General features: G+C 40.3%; 1 protein-coding gene across 3 annotated transcripts in view; it reads right to left on the bottom strand.

Annotated features, from left to right (window-relative positions):
• Window positions 1–20,351, bottom strand: part of LOC140458111 (peptidyl-prolyl cis-trans isomerase FKBP4-like) — a 58,260-nt gene that overhangs the window by 7,187 nt on the left and 30,722 nt on the right. For all 3 annotated transcript variants that reach the window (XM_072552198.1, XM_072552199.1, XM_072552197.1), the window contains 5 exons: window positions 15,738–15,894; window positions 12,794–12,884; window positions 12,220–12,303; window positions 3,704–3,889; window positions 207–443 (listed from right to left, as the gene is read on the bottom strand). In XM_072552198.1, the coding sequence (XP_072408299.1) occupies window positions 207–443; window positions 3,704–3,889; window positions 12,220–12,303; window positions 12,794–12,884; window positions 15,738–15,894 (755 nt within the window). The remainder of the gene's footprint in view (window positions 1–206; window positions 444–3,703; window positions 3,890–12,219; window positions 12,304–12,793; window positions 12,885–15,737; window positions 15,895–20,351) is intronic.

Raw genomic sequence — 20,351 nt, 5'->3', positions numbered from 1 at the left:
AGATAGATCTTTGTTCCAGCCAAATGGTGATATATTTATGTGATATTATTGATAGCCACTGAAACATGCAGCATTAATTAGTTGGAGCACATAAGGGATTAAGAAGACTGATTCTTGACTTATTTACACTTCCTGTTCTTAAAAGGTTTCTGGTGCTTAACATGTTATTATACGACTTTTAAGGATCAATATTTGTTAACACTTACCTTACTATCTGTGTTTGCAAATTTTGGGAACATTTTAGCATAGATCTTTTTCTCCAAATCTAATTGTTCTCTTATTTTTTTCTGACAGATTCCAATCTGGACTTTGGCTGCTTTATTTGGATAAAGTTGCACAAGCTTTTGGAAGTTTTCTTTTGCCAGTTCATAATCGTTCATAGCAAGTCTCGCCTCACCCATTCTGAAAAGGGCCTTTTCATTGTTTGGATCCAACCCTAATGCCTGAACCAAAAAGCAGAAGCTTCAGTTAGAGTCATAGAGACACACAGCACAAACAGACCCTTCGGTCCAACTCGTCCATGCCAACTAGATATCCTAACCCAATCTAGTCCCACCTGCCAGCACCTGGCTCATATCCCTCCAAACTCTTCCTATTCATATACCCATCCAGATGTTTTTTAAATATTGTAATTCTACCAGCCTCCACCACTTCCTCTGGCAGCTCATTCCATACACACATACCATCCTGTGTGAAAAGTTGCCCTTTTGGTCTCTTTTATATCTTTCCTCTCTCACCCTAAACCTATACCCTCTAGTTCTGGACTCCCCGACCCGAAGGAAAAGACTTTGTCTATTTATCTTATCCATGCCCTCATAATTTTATAAACCTCTATAAGGTCATCCCTCATTCTCCAACACTCCAGGGAAAACAGCCTATTCAATCTCTCCCTATAGCTATCTCATGTCTGTTTTTTGGCCTCCTGATTTCTCTCAAGTATACTCCTACTGCCGTTATACTCTAAGGATTCACTCGATCTATCCTGTCTATACCTGACATATGCCTCCTACTTTTTCTTAGCCAAACCCTCAATTTCTTTAGTATTCCAGCATTCCCTGTACCTACCAGCCTTTCCTTTCACCCTGACAGGAATATGCTTTCTGTGGATTCTCGTTACCTTATTTCTGAAGGCTTTCCATTTTCCAGCCGTCCCTTTACCTGCCAACACCCGCCCCCAATCAGCTTTTGAAAGTTCTTGCCTAATACTGTCAAAATTGGCCTTTCTCCAATTTAGATCTTCAACTTTTAGATCTGGTCGATCCTTTTCCAACACTATTTTACAACTAATAGAATTATGGCCGTTGGCCCCAAAGTGCTCCCCCACTGACACCTCAGTCACCTACCCTGCCTTATTTCCCAAGAGTAGGTAATGTTTTGCATCTTCTGGATTAGTGGTGCTGGAAGAGCATAGCAGTTCAGGCAGCATCCAAGTAGCTTCGAAATATCTTCTCTAGTAGGTGCATCCACATACTGAATCAGAGAATTTTCTTGTACACACTTAAATTCCTCTCCATCTAAACCTTTAACACTGTGGCAGTCCCAGTCTAATGTTTGTAACGTTAAAATCCCCTACCATAACCACCCTGTTATTCTTACAGATAACGGAGATCTCCTTCCAAATTTGTTTCTCAATTTCCCTGACTATGAGGGGGTCTATAATACAATCCCAGTAAGGTGATCATCCCTTTCTTATTTCTCAGTTCCACCCAAATAACTTCTCTGGATGTACTTCCGGGAATATCCTCCTTTAGTACGACTGTAATGCTATCCCTTATCAAAAACGTCACCCCCCCCTCTCTTGCTTCCCTTTCTATTCTTCCTGTAGCATGTGTCCTGGAACATTAAGCTGCCAGTCCTGTCCAGCCCTGAGCCATGTTTCTGTAATTGCCAAAATATCCCAGTCCTATATTCCCAATCATGCCCCGAATTCATCTGTCTTCCCTGTTAGGCCTCTTGTATTGAAATAAGTGCAGTTTATCAGTCCTACCTCTATTTGTTGTCCGAACAAGCAATCCCAATGTCAGACATAGGACAGCAGTAGACATTTAAGCCTCTTGAGCTTATTCTGTCATTTATTGAAATAATTCAGATCTGTGACCTAACTCCATATATCCACACCTTCCCCAAAACACCTTTGGTTAATTTTAAATCAGAGACTGATATGTATTTATCCTATCAACTTCCCACAAATGTCTTAAAATCATTCAACTCATCCCTTTAACTTTCTAAATTCCATGTAATACAAACTAGTTTGTGCAATCTCTTCTTCAGAGCTCATAAGTCCAGTTATTGTTTAGATAAATCTACACTGTACCTGCACATCTTCCTTAGATAATATTGTCCAGAACTAGAGGCTCCAGGTGTAGTCTAACCAGAGCTTTGTACAGTTACAACAGGACATATAAATCTAGTTTGTCCTTTAGGCATGAATTGCAGCATTTATTTTTCCATTCTGATTATTTTTTCCACTTGTTCACTCCACTTTAACGATCTATGCACTGGAATTCTCAAGATAACATCGAAATGTTCAATACTCATAGCTTTCCATATTTAGAGAGTACTCTAACTTTCATTTTTGGGCTAAAGACAATGATAGCACACTTGCCTACACCAATTCATTTGCTACTGTTCTGCTCTCCCATATAATCAAGCATTCTCTTTTTATATGCTTGCACCTACAATATACGTAATGCCTCACATCAATATCTCATTGTAAATTTGAATATATTTGTTTAATCCCATCAACTCAAGCTGTTAAAAACTATAGTAAACAGTTGAGACTCAAGAGATTGATTTAGAATGTTCTTAGTGACATATGTCAGGTGTTACAAGCTCTCATGACTCTCTAATTGCAATTTATATTTCCTAAAGTAAACATACATTGTTAAGTTATGGACAGCTTTGTTGGAATCCCTGCATCATCCTATATAGTAAGCCTTACAAAGCCCCCTCCTCACTTCAAATAAGACAATAACAGATAGGATCTCCATGGTTACATTCCAGTACCAAGATGTCAACATATAAAAGGAACAGAAGTAGACCATTCAGCCGAGCTTGCCATTTTCCCCATACTCCTTCCATATACCTGCACACCTATTGATTTCTGTCTTGATCCTGTTCAAAAGATTAAGTTTCCAGGGCTTCTGGGATACAGAACTCCAAAGATTCCATACCTTTGAAGTGATAAAATTCCTCACCTTAAATAGCCTCCCCCTTATTCTGAGATGAAGTTCCTAATTCTCATGTCATCAGGCAGGGAAACACCCCATCTACCCTCTCATGTATTTAAGAATTTTAAAAATTTCAAGATCACCCCATATTCTTCAAAACTCTTAAAAATAAAACCTTGTTTCCTGACTCTACTCAAAAAAATTCTGCGATTCCAGGGACTGACCATAAACGAAACATCAAATTGAAATCACATTCCACTTATCGTTATATAGAACAAGTTCGATTATCTGAACGAGACAGGAGGGGAGAATTTTGTTTGAGGCTCCTGTTGCAGCGACAACAGGGACAGGGTTCCCATGGAGACCCTGTTCCTGCTCCCACTACCAGCCCAGGCTGCTTGCTGTCGCTGCGCTTTTGCCTAAATTTGACAACATTTTTATGAGATCTTGTTTGGATAATCCAAAATGCAGATAACCAAGCTTGTTCTGTAGTTGGTTTTCATATATTAGGTGATGTAAAGAAGTGTCCTCACCTTTTCACAATTCTCTACAGCTTGCAAATTCTCATCCATTTTTATGTAGCACATAGCAAGGTTAAGATGAGCTGCTAGTCTCAGAGCATTGGATTGTTTTAGATTTTCTTCAGACAATCCATTCTCATGTTCCAGCCAAGATACAATTTTCTTGTAATGGATGGTTGCCTGCTTGTACTTTCCCACCTGACAAAAAAAGTTATATAAATTATGCAGTTACAAGGAAAGAACGAACAAGGTTATTTTCAATTCTGTTCACCATTGCTAGTTCTTAAACTTCTACATTCTGTAATCACTTATAACTCAGTAACAGATAACAGCTATTAATTTGCTTGTAATGTTCCAACACGTTATATTGCATACAGAAATGGAAACAGACGTTTATGCCAAACATTAATACTATTTTCTTTTGTGCTCACGCCCTTACAAGTTTTGAATATGAACCCAAGAAGTCTTTTCACTGAAATTGCTAATAGACATTTAGTTAATCAGGCACCTATTTCAGTGTCATCAACAAATTATACCAGACTTGAGATCACATACACTTTTTGTGCACAAAATCTTTTTTTACATGGCCATGATTTTCAGTCAATACCTATAAGTGAATAATGTAATAAATATTTACATTGATTTTCAATTAAATGGGTGTTACAAATATGAAGTTTAAGCTTGTGTTTTGGAACTCTGATTTATGTGAAAACAGAGGAATGAATGGGACCTTCTGACATGGCATGAATCCTTCTTTACAAGCTTTGGCAGTGTGGTTGCTGAAAGAAGGTCCAGTTTCTCTTACTGTGAAGATGATGCAAGATGTTCATATCTATACAGAATAGCAAGAAAACTTGTGATAGTTAATAAATAGTCTCCAAACTTCACAGCAAGGTGCTATGAATATCAAGTTTCTAGGTTATTATGGTTAAATTGTCTATTTAATTCCAAGACAGAGTGAAGTAAGAGGTTCTACGGGACAGTTAGTTGCCATTACTAGCTAAAATCAAGACCAATATGATTCGTATGGCCATGGTGATGGACTTTGAGAGACCGTTAAGTCCGCTGCAAGCCAGCATAATATTATTTACAGGATTTTCTGAGAAAACAGAAGGACAAATAGTCTCCATCCCTCACTATGCAGATGGGAACTCATCTGGCACTAAAGAGACAAAGTTTGAGAGGATTTAAAGTAAGGCTGCAAGATTCACCTGGCTTTAGCTAGAAAGAGGATTCTCCTGGCTCATAGTTACTGAAAAACTGAATTTTGGAATTAGAAATTAACAGGCTGGAAAAGAAAGAATGCCACTATTAGCTGAGGAAGTTTGAACTGGTTCTTGGAGTACTAAGTGGCTACTCAGACAGATGAAGCAAAACTGTGAAGGAGGATTTCAAATTGCTTTAAAGTTAAAAGAGGATTTGTTTTCTGTAGATTAGAATATACAGTATATCTTCTGAAATAGTGTTTAGCTAATGTTGATTTTAGGTAAAATAGAGTCATAGAGATGTACAGAATGGAACAAGACCCTTCGGTCCAACCTGTCCATGCCAATCAGATATCCCAACCCAATCTAGTCCCACCTGCCAGCACCTGGCCCATATCCCTCCAAACCCTTCCTATTCATATACCCATCCAAATGCCCCTTAAATGTTGCAATTGTACCGGCCTCTACCACATCCTCTGGCAGCTCATTCCATACATGAAACACCCTCTGTGTGAAAAAGTTGCCCCTTAGGTCTCTTATTTCTTTCCCCTCTCACCCTAAACCTATGCCCTCTAGTTCTGGACTCCCTGACCCCAGGGAAAAGACCCTGCCCATTTACCCTATCCATGTCCCCCATAATTTTTTAAACCTCCAAGGTCAACCCTCAGCCTCCGATACGGGGTTGGTATTGGGTCCTTTGGCTCCTCTTGATGCACATTAATGACTGGACCTTGGTGTGCCGGGCACTATTTCAAAATGTGCAGCTGAGATAAAATATGGAAGCATTGTGAAGTGAGAAGGAAAGAGTAAAATCTCAAAAGAGCGTAGCTAAGTTGATGGAATTGGGGGATAGGTCCAGGGAACAAGTGGCAGATGAAATTTAATCCTGACATGTCTGAAGTGAAGACATGTCTGAAGAGATGACAAAACATACAATTGTAAAGGGGATGGAAGCGCAGAGGGACTTTGGTCTGTGTAATGCATAAATCAAAGGCAGGAAAAGTCAAGAACAAGGTCAGAAGGCACACAACACCTGGCTTTAGTTCCAACAGGTTTGTTTGAAATTGTCAGCTTTCGAAGCACTGTTCCTTAATGAGGTGAAATGCACCCCACTCCAATAACAGCACCTCCACATCATGGCTAGGTCAAGAACAGTTATGGTTAATGCATAAGGAATTCTATGCCTTAGCATGAGGGCCACAGATTACATAAAGGGGGATGGAATATTAAATTTCCATAGAATGCTGATTTGGTCTCAATTGTTATAGTGTCTAGTTCTGGGTACAACACTTTAGAAGAGAGGTAGCGCAAACAAGAAGATTTTCTAGAATGACCCCATAGAAGGACTCCAGTTCCACAGATAGATCAGAGAAATTGGGAATATTTTCCTTGGATAAAGTTGAGTGTTCAGTACAGGCAGTCTAAATCATAAGGGGTTTGGACAGAATAGATAGGGAAAAATGAAAAATTCCACAACAAGATGCTTTAAAGTAATTGGCAAAAGAAGCAAATGCAATAAAGAGAAAAACATTTCATGCAGTGACTGGTTGAGATTTCTCCATTGATCTTAAATGCAGGGATTGACTAAAACTTGCCTTGGGACAGGTTGGTAAATGATTCCTCCAGGAAGTAATAAGTAAAAAAGATAAACAGGGCATTTTCAAGTTGACAGGCTATACTGAGTGGTGTACCATTAAGATCAATGTTGGGGCCCTAAACCATTTATAATCCGTATTAAAACTCGGATGAAGAGAACAAAAGTTTAAAAAAAAAATCCATGTTTGTTGATTCGTAAGTCAAAAGGACAGAAAAAGGCTGTAAAGAGACAGAGGCAGGTTAAGTGAGTGGGCAACAAGTTGACAGATGAAGTGTGGTGTAGGGAAGTGTGAATTTATTCACTTTGATAATAGGAATAGAAAAACAGAATATTTTAAAAGATATGAAAATGTTAATGTTCAGAGGGAGTTGGTATACTGGTACAAGGAACAAAAATGTTAGTTACAGTGAACAATTAAAAAGGCAAACAGCTTTTATTACAAAACGGACTGGAGTTTAAGAATAAGGAAGTCCTTATTACACTTGCATAGGGCTTTGATCAGAAGATAGCCGTAATATGGCACAATTTGTTCAAATGTTTTGATTAAAGGAAGCCTGTGCATGCACAGCAAAGGTTCACTCCATCTGCTCCATGATAGTTTCTGATTATACAAAAACCCAGAGTAAGCTGAACCTACACTCTCTAGGAGGTTAGAAGAATAGAATTCACCAACCCAAAGAATTGCAGATGTTCCATTGTTAAATATATTTAGGGCAGAGAAAGACAGACTGTTGATTCATCAGGGAATCAAGAGATAGTGCGTGTAGAAATGGAGTTGAAAATGAAGAATATCATACTCAATTTAGAGTACTGACTACTCCAGCTCCTATTTCTTAGATTCTTACATTTGGTCAAAATCATTCCACAGACTAGATTTTCTTGCACACATCTTCACCTTGATGTCACAAATAAGCTGTGGGAAAGGCTGTACTTTCAATTATAAAAAGGTTATTAGTTGAAGCATGACCACTGCAATTGCACCAAAGTTATGAAGAGGAGGCTGCATCTACAGGGAATCCTATTAAAAGGCCTGCGAGGAACTCGTGCTCTATTAATAGTTCAGATCAAGAACTCAACAGATATGGATAATGATAGCGAGAAAACCTGGAAAGGGCCACTTCATTTTTTTTTCTAAATTTCAGGTGAAGCCTGCACACGATAATCCAACAAATAAAAACAAAAGTGATACTTCCTTTTAAGAGGAGGATACAGGAAAACATGTTTAACAGGTTTAATTGGAAGCACACTAACTTTCGGAGCGCTGAATCAGGTGATTATGGAGGACACAATTAGAGTCATAGAGATGTACAGCATGGAAACAAACCCTTCGAACCAACCCATCCATGCCAACCAGACATCCCAACCCAATCTAGTTCCACCTGCCAGCACCTGGCCCACAACCCTCCAAACGCTTCCTATTCATATACTCATCCAAATGCTTGTTAAATGTTGCAATTGTACCAGCCTCCACCACATCCTCTGGCAGCTCATTCCATACACGTACCACCCTCTGCGTGAAAAGGTTGTCCCTTGGGTCTCTTCTATTTTTCCCCTCTCACCCTAAACCTATGCCCTCTAGTTCTGGATTCCCCGACCCCAGGGAAAAGATCTTGCCTTTTTATCCTATCCATGCCCCACATAATTTTGTAAACCTCTATAAGGTCATCCCTTAGCCTCCGACGGCCCAGGGAAAACAGCCCCAGCCTGTTCAGCCTCTCCCAGTAGCTCAGATCCTCCAACACTGGCAACATCCTTGTAAATCTTTTCTGAACCCTTTCAAGTTTCACCACATCTTTCCGATAGGAAGGAGACCAGAACGGCACGCAATATTCCAACAGTGGCCTAGCCAATGTCTTGTACAGCCGCAACATGACCTCCCAACTCCTGTACTCAATACTCTGACCAATAAAAGAAAGCATACCAAACGCCTTCTTCACTATCCTATCTACCTGTGACTACACTTTCAAGGAGCTATGAACCTGCACTCCAAGGTCTCTTTGTTCAGCAACACTCCCTAGGACCTTATCATGAAGTGTATAAATCCTGTTAGGATTTGCTTTCCCAAAATGCAGCACCTTGTATTTATCTGAATTAAACTCCATCTGCCACTTCTCAGGCCATTGGCACAACCGGTCCAGATCTTCTTGTAATCAGACGTAACTCTCTTCGCTGTTCACCACACCTCCGATTTTGGTGTCATCTGCAAACTTACTGACTGTACCTGTTATGCTCGCATCTAAAATCATTTATGTAAATGACAAAAAGTAGAGGGCCCAGCATTGATCCTTGTGGCACTCCACTGGTCACAGGCCTATAGTCTGAAAAACAAACCCTCCACCACCATCCTGTGTCTTCTACCTTTGAGCCAGTTCTGTTTCCAAATGGCTAGTTCTCCCTGTATTCCATGAGATCTAACCTTGCTAATCAGTCTCCCATGGGGAACCTTGTCAAACGCCTTACTGAAGTCCATATAGATCACATCTACTGCTCAGTGCTCAATCTTCTTTGTTACTTCTTCAAAAAGCTCACTCAAGTTTGTGAGACATGATTTCCCACACACAAAGCCATGTTGACTATCCCAAACTAGTCCTTGCCTTTCCAAATACATGTACATCCTGTCCCTCAGGATTCCCTCCAACAACTTGCCCACCAACGAGGTCAGGCTCACCGGTCTATAGTTCCCTGGCTTGTCTTTACCACCCTTCTTAAACAGTGGCATCATGTTTACCAACCTCCAGTCTTCTGGCACCTAACCTGTGACTATCGATGGTAGAAATATCTCAACAAGAGGCCCAGCAATCACTTCTCTAGCTGCCCACAGAGTTCTCAGGTACACCTGATCAGGTCCTGGGTATTTATCCACTTTTAACTGTTTCTGGACATTTTGCAAGATGTCACCATCTATTTCCCTACAGTCTATATCTTCCATATTCTTTTCCACATTAAATACTGATGCAAAATATTCATTTAGTATCTCCCACATTTTCTGTGGCTCCACACAAAGACTGCCTTGCTGATCTTTGAGGGGCCCTATTCTCTCCCTAGTTACCCTTTTGTCCTTAACATATATTTGTAAAAACCCTTTGGATTCTCCTTAATTCTATTTGCCAAAGGTATCTCATGTCCTCGTTTTGCCCTCCTGCTTTCCCTGATTGCCATGCATTCATCTGCTCTATCCTCCTATTTCTGCCCTCACTAGCTCTTAGCACTGGGAGTAATCCAGATATTACTACCCTTGAGGACATCCTTTTTAAATTTCTGTCTAACTCTCTGTAATCTCCCTTCAGAATCTCAACCTTTTCCCTTCCAATGTCGTTGGTTCCAATGTGGACAATGACCTCCTGCTGGCCCCTCTCCCCCGTGAGAACATTCTGCACCCTCTCAGAGACATCCTTGATCCTGGCACCAGGGAGACAACACACCATTCTGCTTTTTCTCTGCTGGCCACAGAAACGTCTGTCTGTACCTCTGACTACAGAATCCCCTAACACAATTGATCTCTTGAAAGCCGACGTACCCCTTGTTGCATTAGAGCTAGTCTCAATACCAGAAACTTGGCTGTTCGTGAGTCCCCTGAGAATCCATCACCCCCTACATTTTCCAAAACACCATACCTGTTTGAAATGGGTATATCCACAAAAGACCCCTGCCCTAGGTGCCGACCTCACTCACCCTTCCTGGAGTTAACCCATCTATGTGACTGTATCTGAGACTTTCCACCCTTCCTATAACTGCTATCCATCACGTACTATTGCTGTTGCAAATTCCTCATCGCTTCTATTTGTCTCTCCAGCCGACCCATTCGATCTGATAAGATTCACATCCAACAGCATTTACGGCAGATATAACCCGCAGTAACCCTTAAACTCTCTTTAAACTCCCACATCTGACAAGAAGTACACACCACTGCAAAGGCCATCTTTGCTCCTTCACAATCTACAGACCCAGGAAATAACACCGTCTTATTCCTCTACAAATACTGCCCCAGGTTAAATTAATAGCTATGTCTTATATTTTAAGTTTAATCAAGAAACTTATCTCCAAAAACATATAATCAAGAAAGAATCCACTGTACCCACTACTGCAGCCTCTCTCTTGGACAGTCTTAAAACAAGAATTAACTTATCTGATTCCGTGCTGTGAACTTCGGCCGACAGTTCCTCCAAGATTAGTTGTTAATTTCACTGTTTGTTAATTTTCCCAGATGCACTCCAAGTCCAGCGATACATGAATTCAAACAGCAAAGGCAGTAAGTGTGCAGGTTCTCGTTCTCTCTCTCTGGCACTGTCCTCACCATGTGCTTCTTTTTCTGCTCTTCTCCATTTTAAACTGCTATTATTTTGACTTTTTCTCCCCCCCAAAGTTCCAAAACAATGCAACAGCATAGTAAGGCACAGAATTTATAGCAAAAATTTACAGTGTGATGTAACTGAAATTATACACTGAAAAATACCTTGATTATCTGTTGAGTCTTACATCGGTTTGAATATGATAGTTTCACTTCTTTAATGTGTAAATCACAAAACTTTTTTTAAAAAAAGGCTGCATTCTCAGGTTAACTGTAACAATTGGTGTTAGCTGGACAGTATGTTGAAGGTGTTAGCCCCCTGTGTTCTCTGTCTATGCCATGATATAGTAGATTAGAATCAATATAAACATGAGATAACAGAGTTTTACATGAATTTGAGTAGTTTTTGAGCAAAGTACAATGTAACTGTGCAAGTACAAATTCACCCCACAAAATATATGTGTGCATGTGGGTCTTTGGGTCTATCTGTGTCTGTCTGTCTGGGTTGGGGGTGGTGAGGAGGCTACGGCAACGGATGAACGGGCACTGCAAAACAATCAGGAGTGTTCCGTCCCAGTTGGGGAACACTTCAGTAGTCCAGGACAATCGGCTGAGCATCCTCCAAGGTGGACTTCGGGACAGGCAGCAGCAAAACGTGGCCGAGCAGAGGCTGATAGGTAAGCTGCATACACATAGGGAGCGCCTCAGCCTGGACCTTGGGTTCATGTGACACTACAGGTGACCACCTTTGCAACACACATACACACACACTCTTTCTCACAACCCCTCACCCACACTCCCACATGCACCCCCTCACAGACTTAAGACACTCTACACTCACTACACACACATATACACTCTCTCTCACACTCAACCCCCAACCCAGACAGACACATACACACAAAGATTTACATGCACACATATTTTGTGGGGTGAATTTGAACTTGCAGGGTTACATTGTACTTTGCTCAAAAACTGCATGAATCTATGTAAGACTCTTATTTCACTTTTTAGATTAGAATCAATCTAAACATCATGGCATAGACAGAACACAGGGGGCTAACACCTTCAACATATTGTCTAGCTAACACCAATTGTTACAGTTAACCTGAGAATGCAACTTTTTAAAAAAAAAGTTATGATTTATACATGAAAGAAGTGAAACTATCACGGTATTCAAACAGATGAAAGACTCAACAGACAATCAAGATACTTTTCAATGCATAACTTCAGTTACATCGCATGTAAAGTTTTGCTATAAATTCTGTGCCTTACAATTGTGTCCTCCACAATCACCTGATGAAGGAGCAGTGCTCCGAAAGCTAGTGTTTCCAATTAAACCTGTTGGACTATAATCTGGTGTTGTGAGATTTTTAACTTTGTACACCTCAATCCAACACCGGTATCTCCAAATCATGTTTATTTGTAATTGTGTTACCTTGAAATACACCGTCCCCTTCTCTTTAACAATGGCAGACTGTTCCAATTTCTCATCTATGTTCATCTCCCAAGACTCTTTAGCCTGATAAAATGTTTAAAAAAAAAATTGGAAAATAACTACAGGGTAACCAGTCATAGACTTGCTCCAAATAGAAAGAGTTATGGAAAAGAAAACAAAATACTAGTTCAAGAATTCAGTTTATTGGTAATTATCCAGTAATGTATGCTGGAAGTGCACAAACATCAACTTTAGGCAAGAACAAAAACAACATTGATACCCTAACACAGTTTAACACCAAGAAGTGAACGTTGACCATCCAGCACCATCAAATCCTACCACCAGCTTCCTCACTTTAGATGAACACTTTCAAGGATGGTTGTCCCCAGCTTGCCATAAAATAGTGCTTCTGGTGAAGCTTTTTTTTTTAGCTTTGACTCCCCAAAAAGAACAATGGTGTTACAGTGCAGAAGTAATCTGGTCACCACATATCAGTTACAGTGCTGAAGATGCTTTGAAACAGCAGCAGAATGACTGCTGGCACCAGGCAATCATTAATATGGTCCTTTCTTACCTTTTCAAAGTTTTTCAATACAATTTCATATACCAGGTTTGCACTTGGAGGAACATTCAATTTTGGATTTCCTGCTTCGCCAAATCCGTACCTACATAAACAACACTAGGTGAAAGAAATATTCAAAATAATCACCTATAAATCTATTTTTTTTTATAATTACCGTTTATCTTTATTTCACCCAGCTCATCCTCATCTTTCATAAAATGAAATCCAAATAGTCAAAATTGTATTATAGTTCTCAGGTCTCTATTCTTCTATCCAGCTTGGCAAATAATTCTAGTTTCAACAGATCAACACCCTTTTAAGCTTCATCAAGGCACATAACCTCCAGTATTAATGCAGCACTATGGTTGTATTTATTCATCTTATTTCATCAATGGAACTACATTAAAGAATTGAAAGAACACATTTGCAAAGTCAGTCTTTTTCAGAGGTCTTACAGGTCCAATAAATACTATTTATTAATCTTCAATGAGATTCTGGGCAAGATGACATCTCAATAACTACACCTTCAGGACACAGTCAATGCTCACTTTCCATTTTGCTATCTGTAGATTGTAGCTGGCATGTTTCCGATTTGGCTGACCTTTTTTTCTCCCTGCAGCCACTCAAAGGTTTTACCTGGATGTCCACCAACTTCAATTTTGTTAATCATCATCATCAATGCCAGGCTCAGTCAAATGTTGCCTTGATGTTGAAGGCAGTTATTTGTGCCACCAACTATAGTTAAGGTAGCATTCCATGTATAACTGAACTAGCAATCCAGAGACAAGCAAAATTCCAGAGGAATTTAAATTCAGTTCACTAAATAAACTGACTAAGGCCTATAAAAGCGTGCAAAAATGTGATCGATATCTGTCCACTAACAAATGACCTAGCAAGTCAGTTAGTTCCATAAAAATCACTACAAAAAGAAACTAATGAGTAAAGCTGAATGACTACTCAGTATCAACAGAAACACTAGACATGGTTTAGTTTGGTTGACCCTGCAAAGTATTTATTTACAACTGAGCACTTGTGCCATAATTAGAACTGTCCTATAATAGGTAAACAGTTATGCTCACCAAATGATATCTTATAGCCAATGTTCTGATTCCATTATCATCCCTGTATACAACCTGTCTCACTGACAGATTCATTAAAAATAATGGTACAATAAGAGGCTCAAAGTACTGAGCATTAAACTACAGACAAAGAATCTTGGAGTTGATTACCATTTATCGCCCTCCCAAGGTTTCTAGTAGCCCTCCATTTAAAACATCACTGGAGAAAACCACTGAAGGTAGCAAGGAAACTATGTAATCTGACTAAGATACACCCGTCAGCAAAAGGTGATACTGACAGGTTCACTACTGACTAACTGGCTAAATCCGAAGGTTAATTCTCAGATGGTGCCTATGACAGGTAGAAAAAAAAGACAGAACACAAACATGAGAGAAAAAAAAATGAAACTATACTTTGTTCTTAAAAAACATTATGTACAGGTCATAACAGTATTGGTAGTGTGTCCATTGTACAGAACATATGGAAGCAAAGCCCTGATTTTACAAAGAGATTTGAACCACCAACATGGTGCTAAACAGGATTAATTTAGAAACAGATCTTGCAGTTCAAAAGTGAGATGCTGCTAGTTAGTTGTATTAGACAATAACCTGCAACCGCCTGGCACATTTCTTCATCATTATGCAGGATTAAAACTGTTTCAACAATCAATGCTAGAAACAACATGAAGCATGCCGAAAAATGAGATGACAACCTGGCAAACTAAAAGAGAGCATGCTTACTAAACAGGGAGAGCAGCATATTACAGTTACGAAAGCCCAAAATCAAAAGATCTGATCAAAGTTCTCCATTTGCCATAATGATAGTAAACAATTAAGCATCTAATGAAAGGACAAAGCTCCATGAGCAGCAACGATGACACATTGCAACCAATTGTGTGCAGAAGGCTCCAAGTACTTCACAGCCTCCTTGTGCCAATTACCACCAATATAAATGTTAGTCTTCATGCAATTTCATCTCTTCACATAGTCATCAAAACATTGATGGCCATGAATCAACATTGATAATGAGTCAGCGCAGTGAGGTTAAAATCAACTAGATGAAGGTGAGGACCGCAGATGCTGGAGACTAAAGTCGAGAGCGTGGTGCTGGAAAAGCCCAGCAAGTCAGGCAGTATCCCAGGAGCAGGAGAATGAACATTTCGGACAAAAGCTCTTCATTAGGAACCAGGATTCCTGATGAAGGGCTGTTGCCCGAAGTCTATTCTCCTGCCCCTGGGATGCTGCCTGACTTGCTGGGCTTTTCTAGCACCACACTTGGTATTGATAAAAAGAGTCAGACAGTAGTCCAGCTGTAATGTACCAGGCTCATGCCCAGAATCAATCAATCAATCTCTAAATGAGTACAGTCACATTTACTTCTACCAAATAAAATGGAAAAGTGTAGACACAGTAGGCCAAACAATCTGTCCAAATACCACTCCAGTGCACACTCAAAGTAATGTAAGGTATTATTCAACAGTACTGTACTCAATCAATTTTTTTTGCCCCATCTGAGAGTACCCTGTTCCAGACTTCACATCTCTAATTTTTTAGTGATACTAATTGTATACCAACAATCATCAATATTCCCCCCTCATTCGTCATAAGTAGCAAATGCATTGCTCTGTATGTTTTTCCACCATCTGGCATCAGCAAATTAAACTCACTCTCTTTCCTAATGATAGTTTTCTCAGCAGATTATTTTCTTCAACCTAAAAACTTAAGTTTATTAAAACCACACCCGAGATGACCACATTTATTTACTGGATTTTTTTGTTTGTTCTCTTATCTCTTTCCATCTTGGGTTTTTACGTGGGTTTTCCAATAAACAGAGTCATTTATTGTTTTGAGCAGGACAGCAAATAAGTGGTCTCTAAAGGTGCTATATTTAAACTTACTTTGGTTTTAACGATATAACAGCCTCTTCTCCCTTTTCCATTTCTTGCAATGCCTTCTCAATCCCTGGTGGAACACTGTGTTCTTCACCATCTCCAATAATAAATGATAGATCTCGACTATCGAAGACAGTACCCTGGTATTTGCCTTCCAAATGGACTGAAATAAAAGCATAGAAATGACAACTATTTAAAAATATCGAATGAGCATTGGTCCAAAACAGAGACACTTCAGCAGCTCCACTGCTTTACAAGATATTTCACATTCTGCTTCATTCTTGTGGCCTGCACTCAAATGGAATTCATTCAATTTGGAGTTCAGTTCTAGCAACTGATTAAAACATTACTAATTTTTAATCTTTTCCACGTCTGCAAAGTGTTGGTTTTCTCAATACATCATCTGTCTACCAAAACATTGCATGAATGTAATCATCTGACAGCATTTTATATATAGGCACAGTCAACAAGATGTTAAGTAATTAGATTAGATTACTTACAGTGTGGAAACAGGCCCTTCAGCCCAACAAGTCCACACCGCCCCTCCGAAGAGCAACCCACCCAGACCCATTCCCCTACACCTAACACTATGGGCAATTTAGCACAGCCACTTCACCTAACACGCACACCTTTGGACTGTGGGAGAAAACCAGAGCACCTGGAGGAAACCCACGCAGACACAGGGAGAATGTGCAAACTCCACACAGACAGTTGCCCGAGGCGGGGATTGAACCCGGGTTTCTGGCGCTGTGAGGCAGCAGTGCTAACCACCGTGCCACCCAATCAAAATATCAAAAATATTAGATTGATTAATGCAAAAAAGGCAACCATTTGTATACAGAAAATTTATAAATAGTAGAATTCAATGAGCAGTGACTTTACGTACAGTGAAAAGGTATCGTTATACTTAAAGCAAGCCATTCGGGTATACTTGTGTACAAATAATACAAGTTGCAAAAAAAGAATGGAAGGGACATTTTAACAAAAGCTTTATATAAAAAAGTGCTTAAGGAAAATCTAACAGATTAGAGTCAACTGTAGGGCCACCAAGGATGGAACTCCACGTCTAGGAGTATTTAATATTTAGAAAGGACAGATAAAAAGTGAAAAGAGGCAGGTTGGCATTGTTAGGAAAAATAATTAACGCAATAATGAGCAAAATAGAGGAAAGGTGCCTTAACTGTGGCTTACAAAAGAAATTAGGTATAGTATTAGATCTAAAGAGAAGAAAATTGCCAGAAAAAAAAAAGCAAGACTGAAGATTGGGTAGTTTAGAATTGAGCAAGAGGACAAAAAGTTTGATCAAGAGGGGGGAAAAATGCTTGGGAATAAAATTGCAGGGGACATAGAAACTGAACATAAAAGCTTCTACTAAACTTATTTAATGTGTTTAAAAAGACAAATGCAGGTGATTTCCAGCAAGCTAGTGAAATTGTAATATGGAACAAAGTTGTTGTTCACAAAAGGCAGAACAAATAACTTGTCAGAAATGTTTTCTAGTGAGAGGAATTGAAAGAAATCAGTATTACTAAGAAAATGCGCAGGGTAAATTAATAGAATAAAACTGACAAGAGTCTGATAATCTAAAAATTGCAGAGTACTGATGGAAATGGACCTGGAAATATTGGGAAACATTAGTGTCATCTTCCAAAATTCAATAGACTCTGGGAAAGTTCCTATGGATTGGAGAGTGGCATGTGTAATTCTATTATTTAAAAAAAAGGATAGAAAAGAAAGGATAAGGCCAATTAGCCTAACGTCAGCAATAGAGAAAATACTACATTCTATTATGAAATACATAACAGAACATTTGTAAAATGTTAACAGGATTGGACAAAACAGCATGGGTTTATGGAAGAAAGTCATGCTTAATAAATCACAGAATCCCTACAGCATGGAAGCAGGCCATTTAGCTATAGAGTCCACAATGACCTTTCAAAATCCATCTAATAGAATATTTTGAGGACGTAACTAGTAGCATAGACTCACAATGGATCAGAGAGGACAGGATATTGCGACTAGATGCTTTTCAAAGAATATTATATCACCATTTGACAATGACACTTGATTAATCAGGATATTATGGCTTTTGAATCAGCATCAGCAAGAGTGGGCCTTGTACAGAATGACGCAAGATGGCATTCGGGCATGGCGAGACTGAATAAATGACAAAGAAGACACCAGTGGCAACTCCAAGACGAGGCAAATGTGACTCCACCCAGCCCAAGGTCTCCCAGCAAGCAACAAGCAGTTCCCAAGCTTAATCCCCTTGACCAGACTTGCAGGCTGAGCCGAAGCTTGAGGTCCATGGCTAGGCCTGGGTGCCTGATGACAGAGGCAGGTTTGGCCCCAGCGAGGACCCGTGGCACTGCCGGTGGCTCCGTCAACTAGATTGGCCGAGCATAAATTCATGATGGAGGTGAGATGGCAATGGAGAGTGACACTCGTTGTTCAAGCGATGGAGTGATGAAGCGCAGTTGCAGTAGTGAGGTTGGTTTAGCAGCTAGGACTCAAGGCATTGAGGTAAAGCAGCCCAGATCCAGGCCCATGACTGAGCTGGAAGCAGGAGCTAACATTATTACTTTATTTCTCTGGCTTTTCTATTCTGTGTTTAAGATGGCGCCAGAGAAAGACAACACTATAAGCAACACTTTTTACCGTATGTGTAATAAGTACACATGACAATCAAAAATAGATAGGGGCAAAACCAGCGGATGTGGGGTTTTTGGAATTTCAGTGAATTGGATTTTCTGAAGGATTTTTTTCACTGCTTGTGGGATGTAGGAGTTGCTGCTTGGCCAGCCTTTATTGCCTGTCCCGAGCTTTGAACTGCAAGCCACTCAGTTCAAAAGTCAACAACATTGCTGTGGGTCTGGAGTCACATGGAGGCCAGACCAGGGGATCACTAAAAAAGTCCTGAAGAAAGGTTACACCCGAAATGTTGACTTCTCCACCTCCTGATACTGCCTGGCTTGCTGGGTTCTTCCAGCCTCCTTCTAGACAAGGGCATCACAGTGGATTTTCTTCCCCGAGGAACATTGCTGAGCCACATGGATTTTTCTGACAATCACAAATGGTTTCATGACCATTTGTAAATTTCATGGTCATTAGAAAATTCTTAAGTCCAATGTAGAGGAGACCGCATCGGCAGCAACGGATACAATAAATGATATTGGTGGATGTGCAGGTAAAACTTTGGATGTGGAAGGCTCCTTTAGGGCCTTGGATGGAGGTGAGGGAGGAGGTGTGGGCGCAGAGGAGACTGGACGCCTCCTAGCAGAGCACTTTAGGGAACATCTCCGGGACACCCGCACCAATCAACCACACCGCCCCGTGGCCCAACATTTCAACTCCCCCTCCCACTCTGCCGAGGACATGGAGGTCCTGGGCCTCCTTCACCGTTGCTCCCTCACCACCAGACGCCTGGACGAAGAACGCCTCATCTTCTGTCTTGGAACACTTCAACCCCAGGGCATCAATGTGGACTTCAACAGTTTCCTCATTTCCCCTTCCCCTACTTCACCCTAGTTCCAAACTTCCAGCTCAGCACTGTCCCCATGACTTGTCCTACCTGCCTATCTTCTTTTCCACCTATCCACTCCACCCTCCCCCCTAACCTATCACCTTCATCCCCTCCCCCACTCACCTATTGTACTCTATGCTATTTTCTCCCTACCCCCACCCTCCTCTAGCTTATCTCTCCACCCTTCAGGCTCTCTGCCTTTATTCCTGATGAAGGGCTTTTGCCCGAAACGTCGATTTTACTGTTCCTCGGATGCTGCCTGAACTGCTGTGCTCTTCCAGAACCACTAATCCAGAATCTGGTTTCCAGCATCTGCAGTCATTGTTTTTAACTTTCTGGAATAATAGCCTAGCAATTAAACTATTAACTATTCACCTCCCTTCTTAGAAGTTCAGAGGGCCAAGTTAAAGCACATGATATTGAGGCTAATATTTTGGCACGGATCGAGAATTAGTTGCGTGTGGGAATAAATTAATCTTTTCCAAGTGACTCGTGGGGCATCACGAAGGTCAGTGCTTGGGCACTAGCTATTCACAATACAAAGAAGTAGCATTTACAAGTTTGCTGATAATGCAAAAACTGGACAGGATTCTGAATTCTGAGGTAGATGCAAGGAAGTTTCGAGAAAATTGAAACACGGTGAGCAAGTGGGCAAATACACAGCTGATGCAATATAACATGCTAAATATACAATTCGACACTTTGGGTATGAAAAACAGATGAGTATTATTTAAATAGTGATATACTTGAAATGGTGGATGTACGAAGGGATCGGAGTATCCTTGTTGCCGGTCAAGGAGGGTACACACCAGGTACAAGCAGTTAAGAGGGCAAATAGTATATTAACTTTCGACGCCGAGAGTATTTGAGTAAAGAAGTGGGGATGTCTTACTACAGAGAAAAGGGCTTTGGTAAGAGTACACGTGGATATTGCATGATGTTTCAGCCTCCCTATTGAAAGATGTACTTCCCATAGGAGTGCAGAGGTTCACTAGGTTGATACCAGGGATCGTAGGACTGTTTTATGAGGAGAGATTGGTTTGACTGAACTTATACTGATTGAGTTTAGGTGGATGAAGGGGGGGGTCTGATTAACA

The sequence above is a fragment of the Chiloscyllium punctatum genome, chromosome 32, assembly GCF_047496795.1.
Source record: "Chiloscyllium punctatum isolate Juve2018m chromosome 32, sChiPun1.3, whole genome shotgun sequence".
Classification (NCBI taxonomy): Eukaryota; Metazoa; Chordata; class Chondrichthyes; order Orectolobiformes; family Hemiscylliidae; genus Chiloscyllium; species Chiloscyllium punctatum.
The sequence above is the reverse complement of the archived record's forward strand: the minus strand, read 5'-3'. Positions and strand labels throughout refer to the sequence as shown.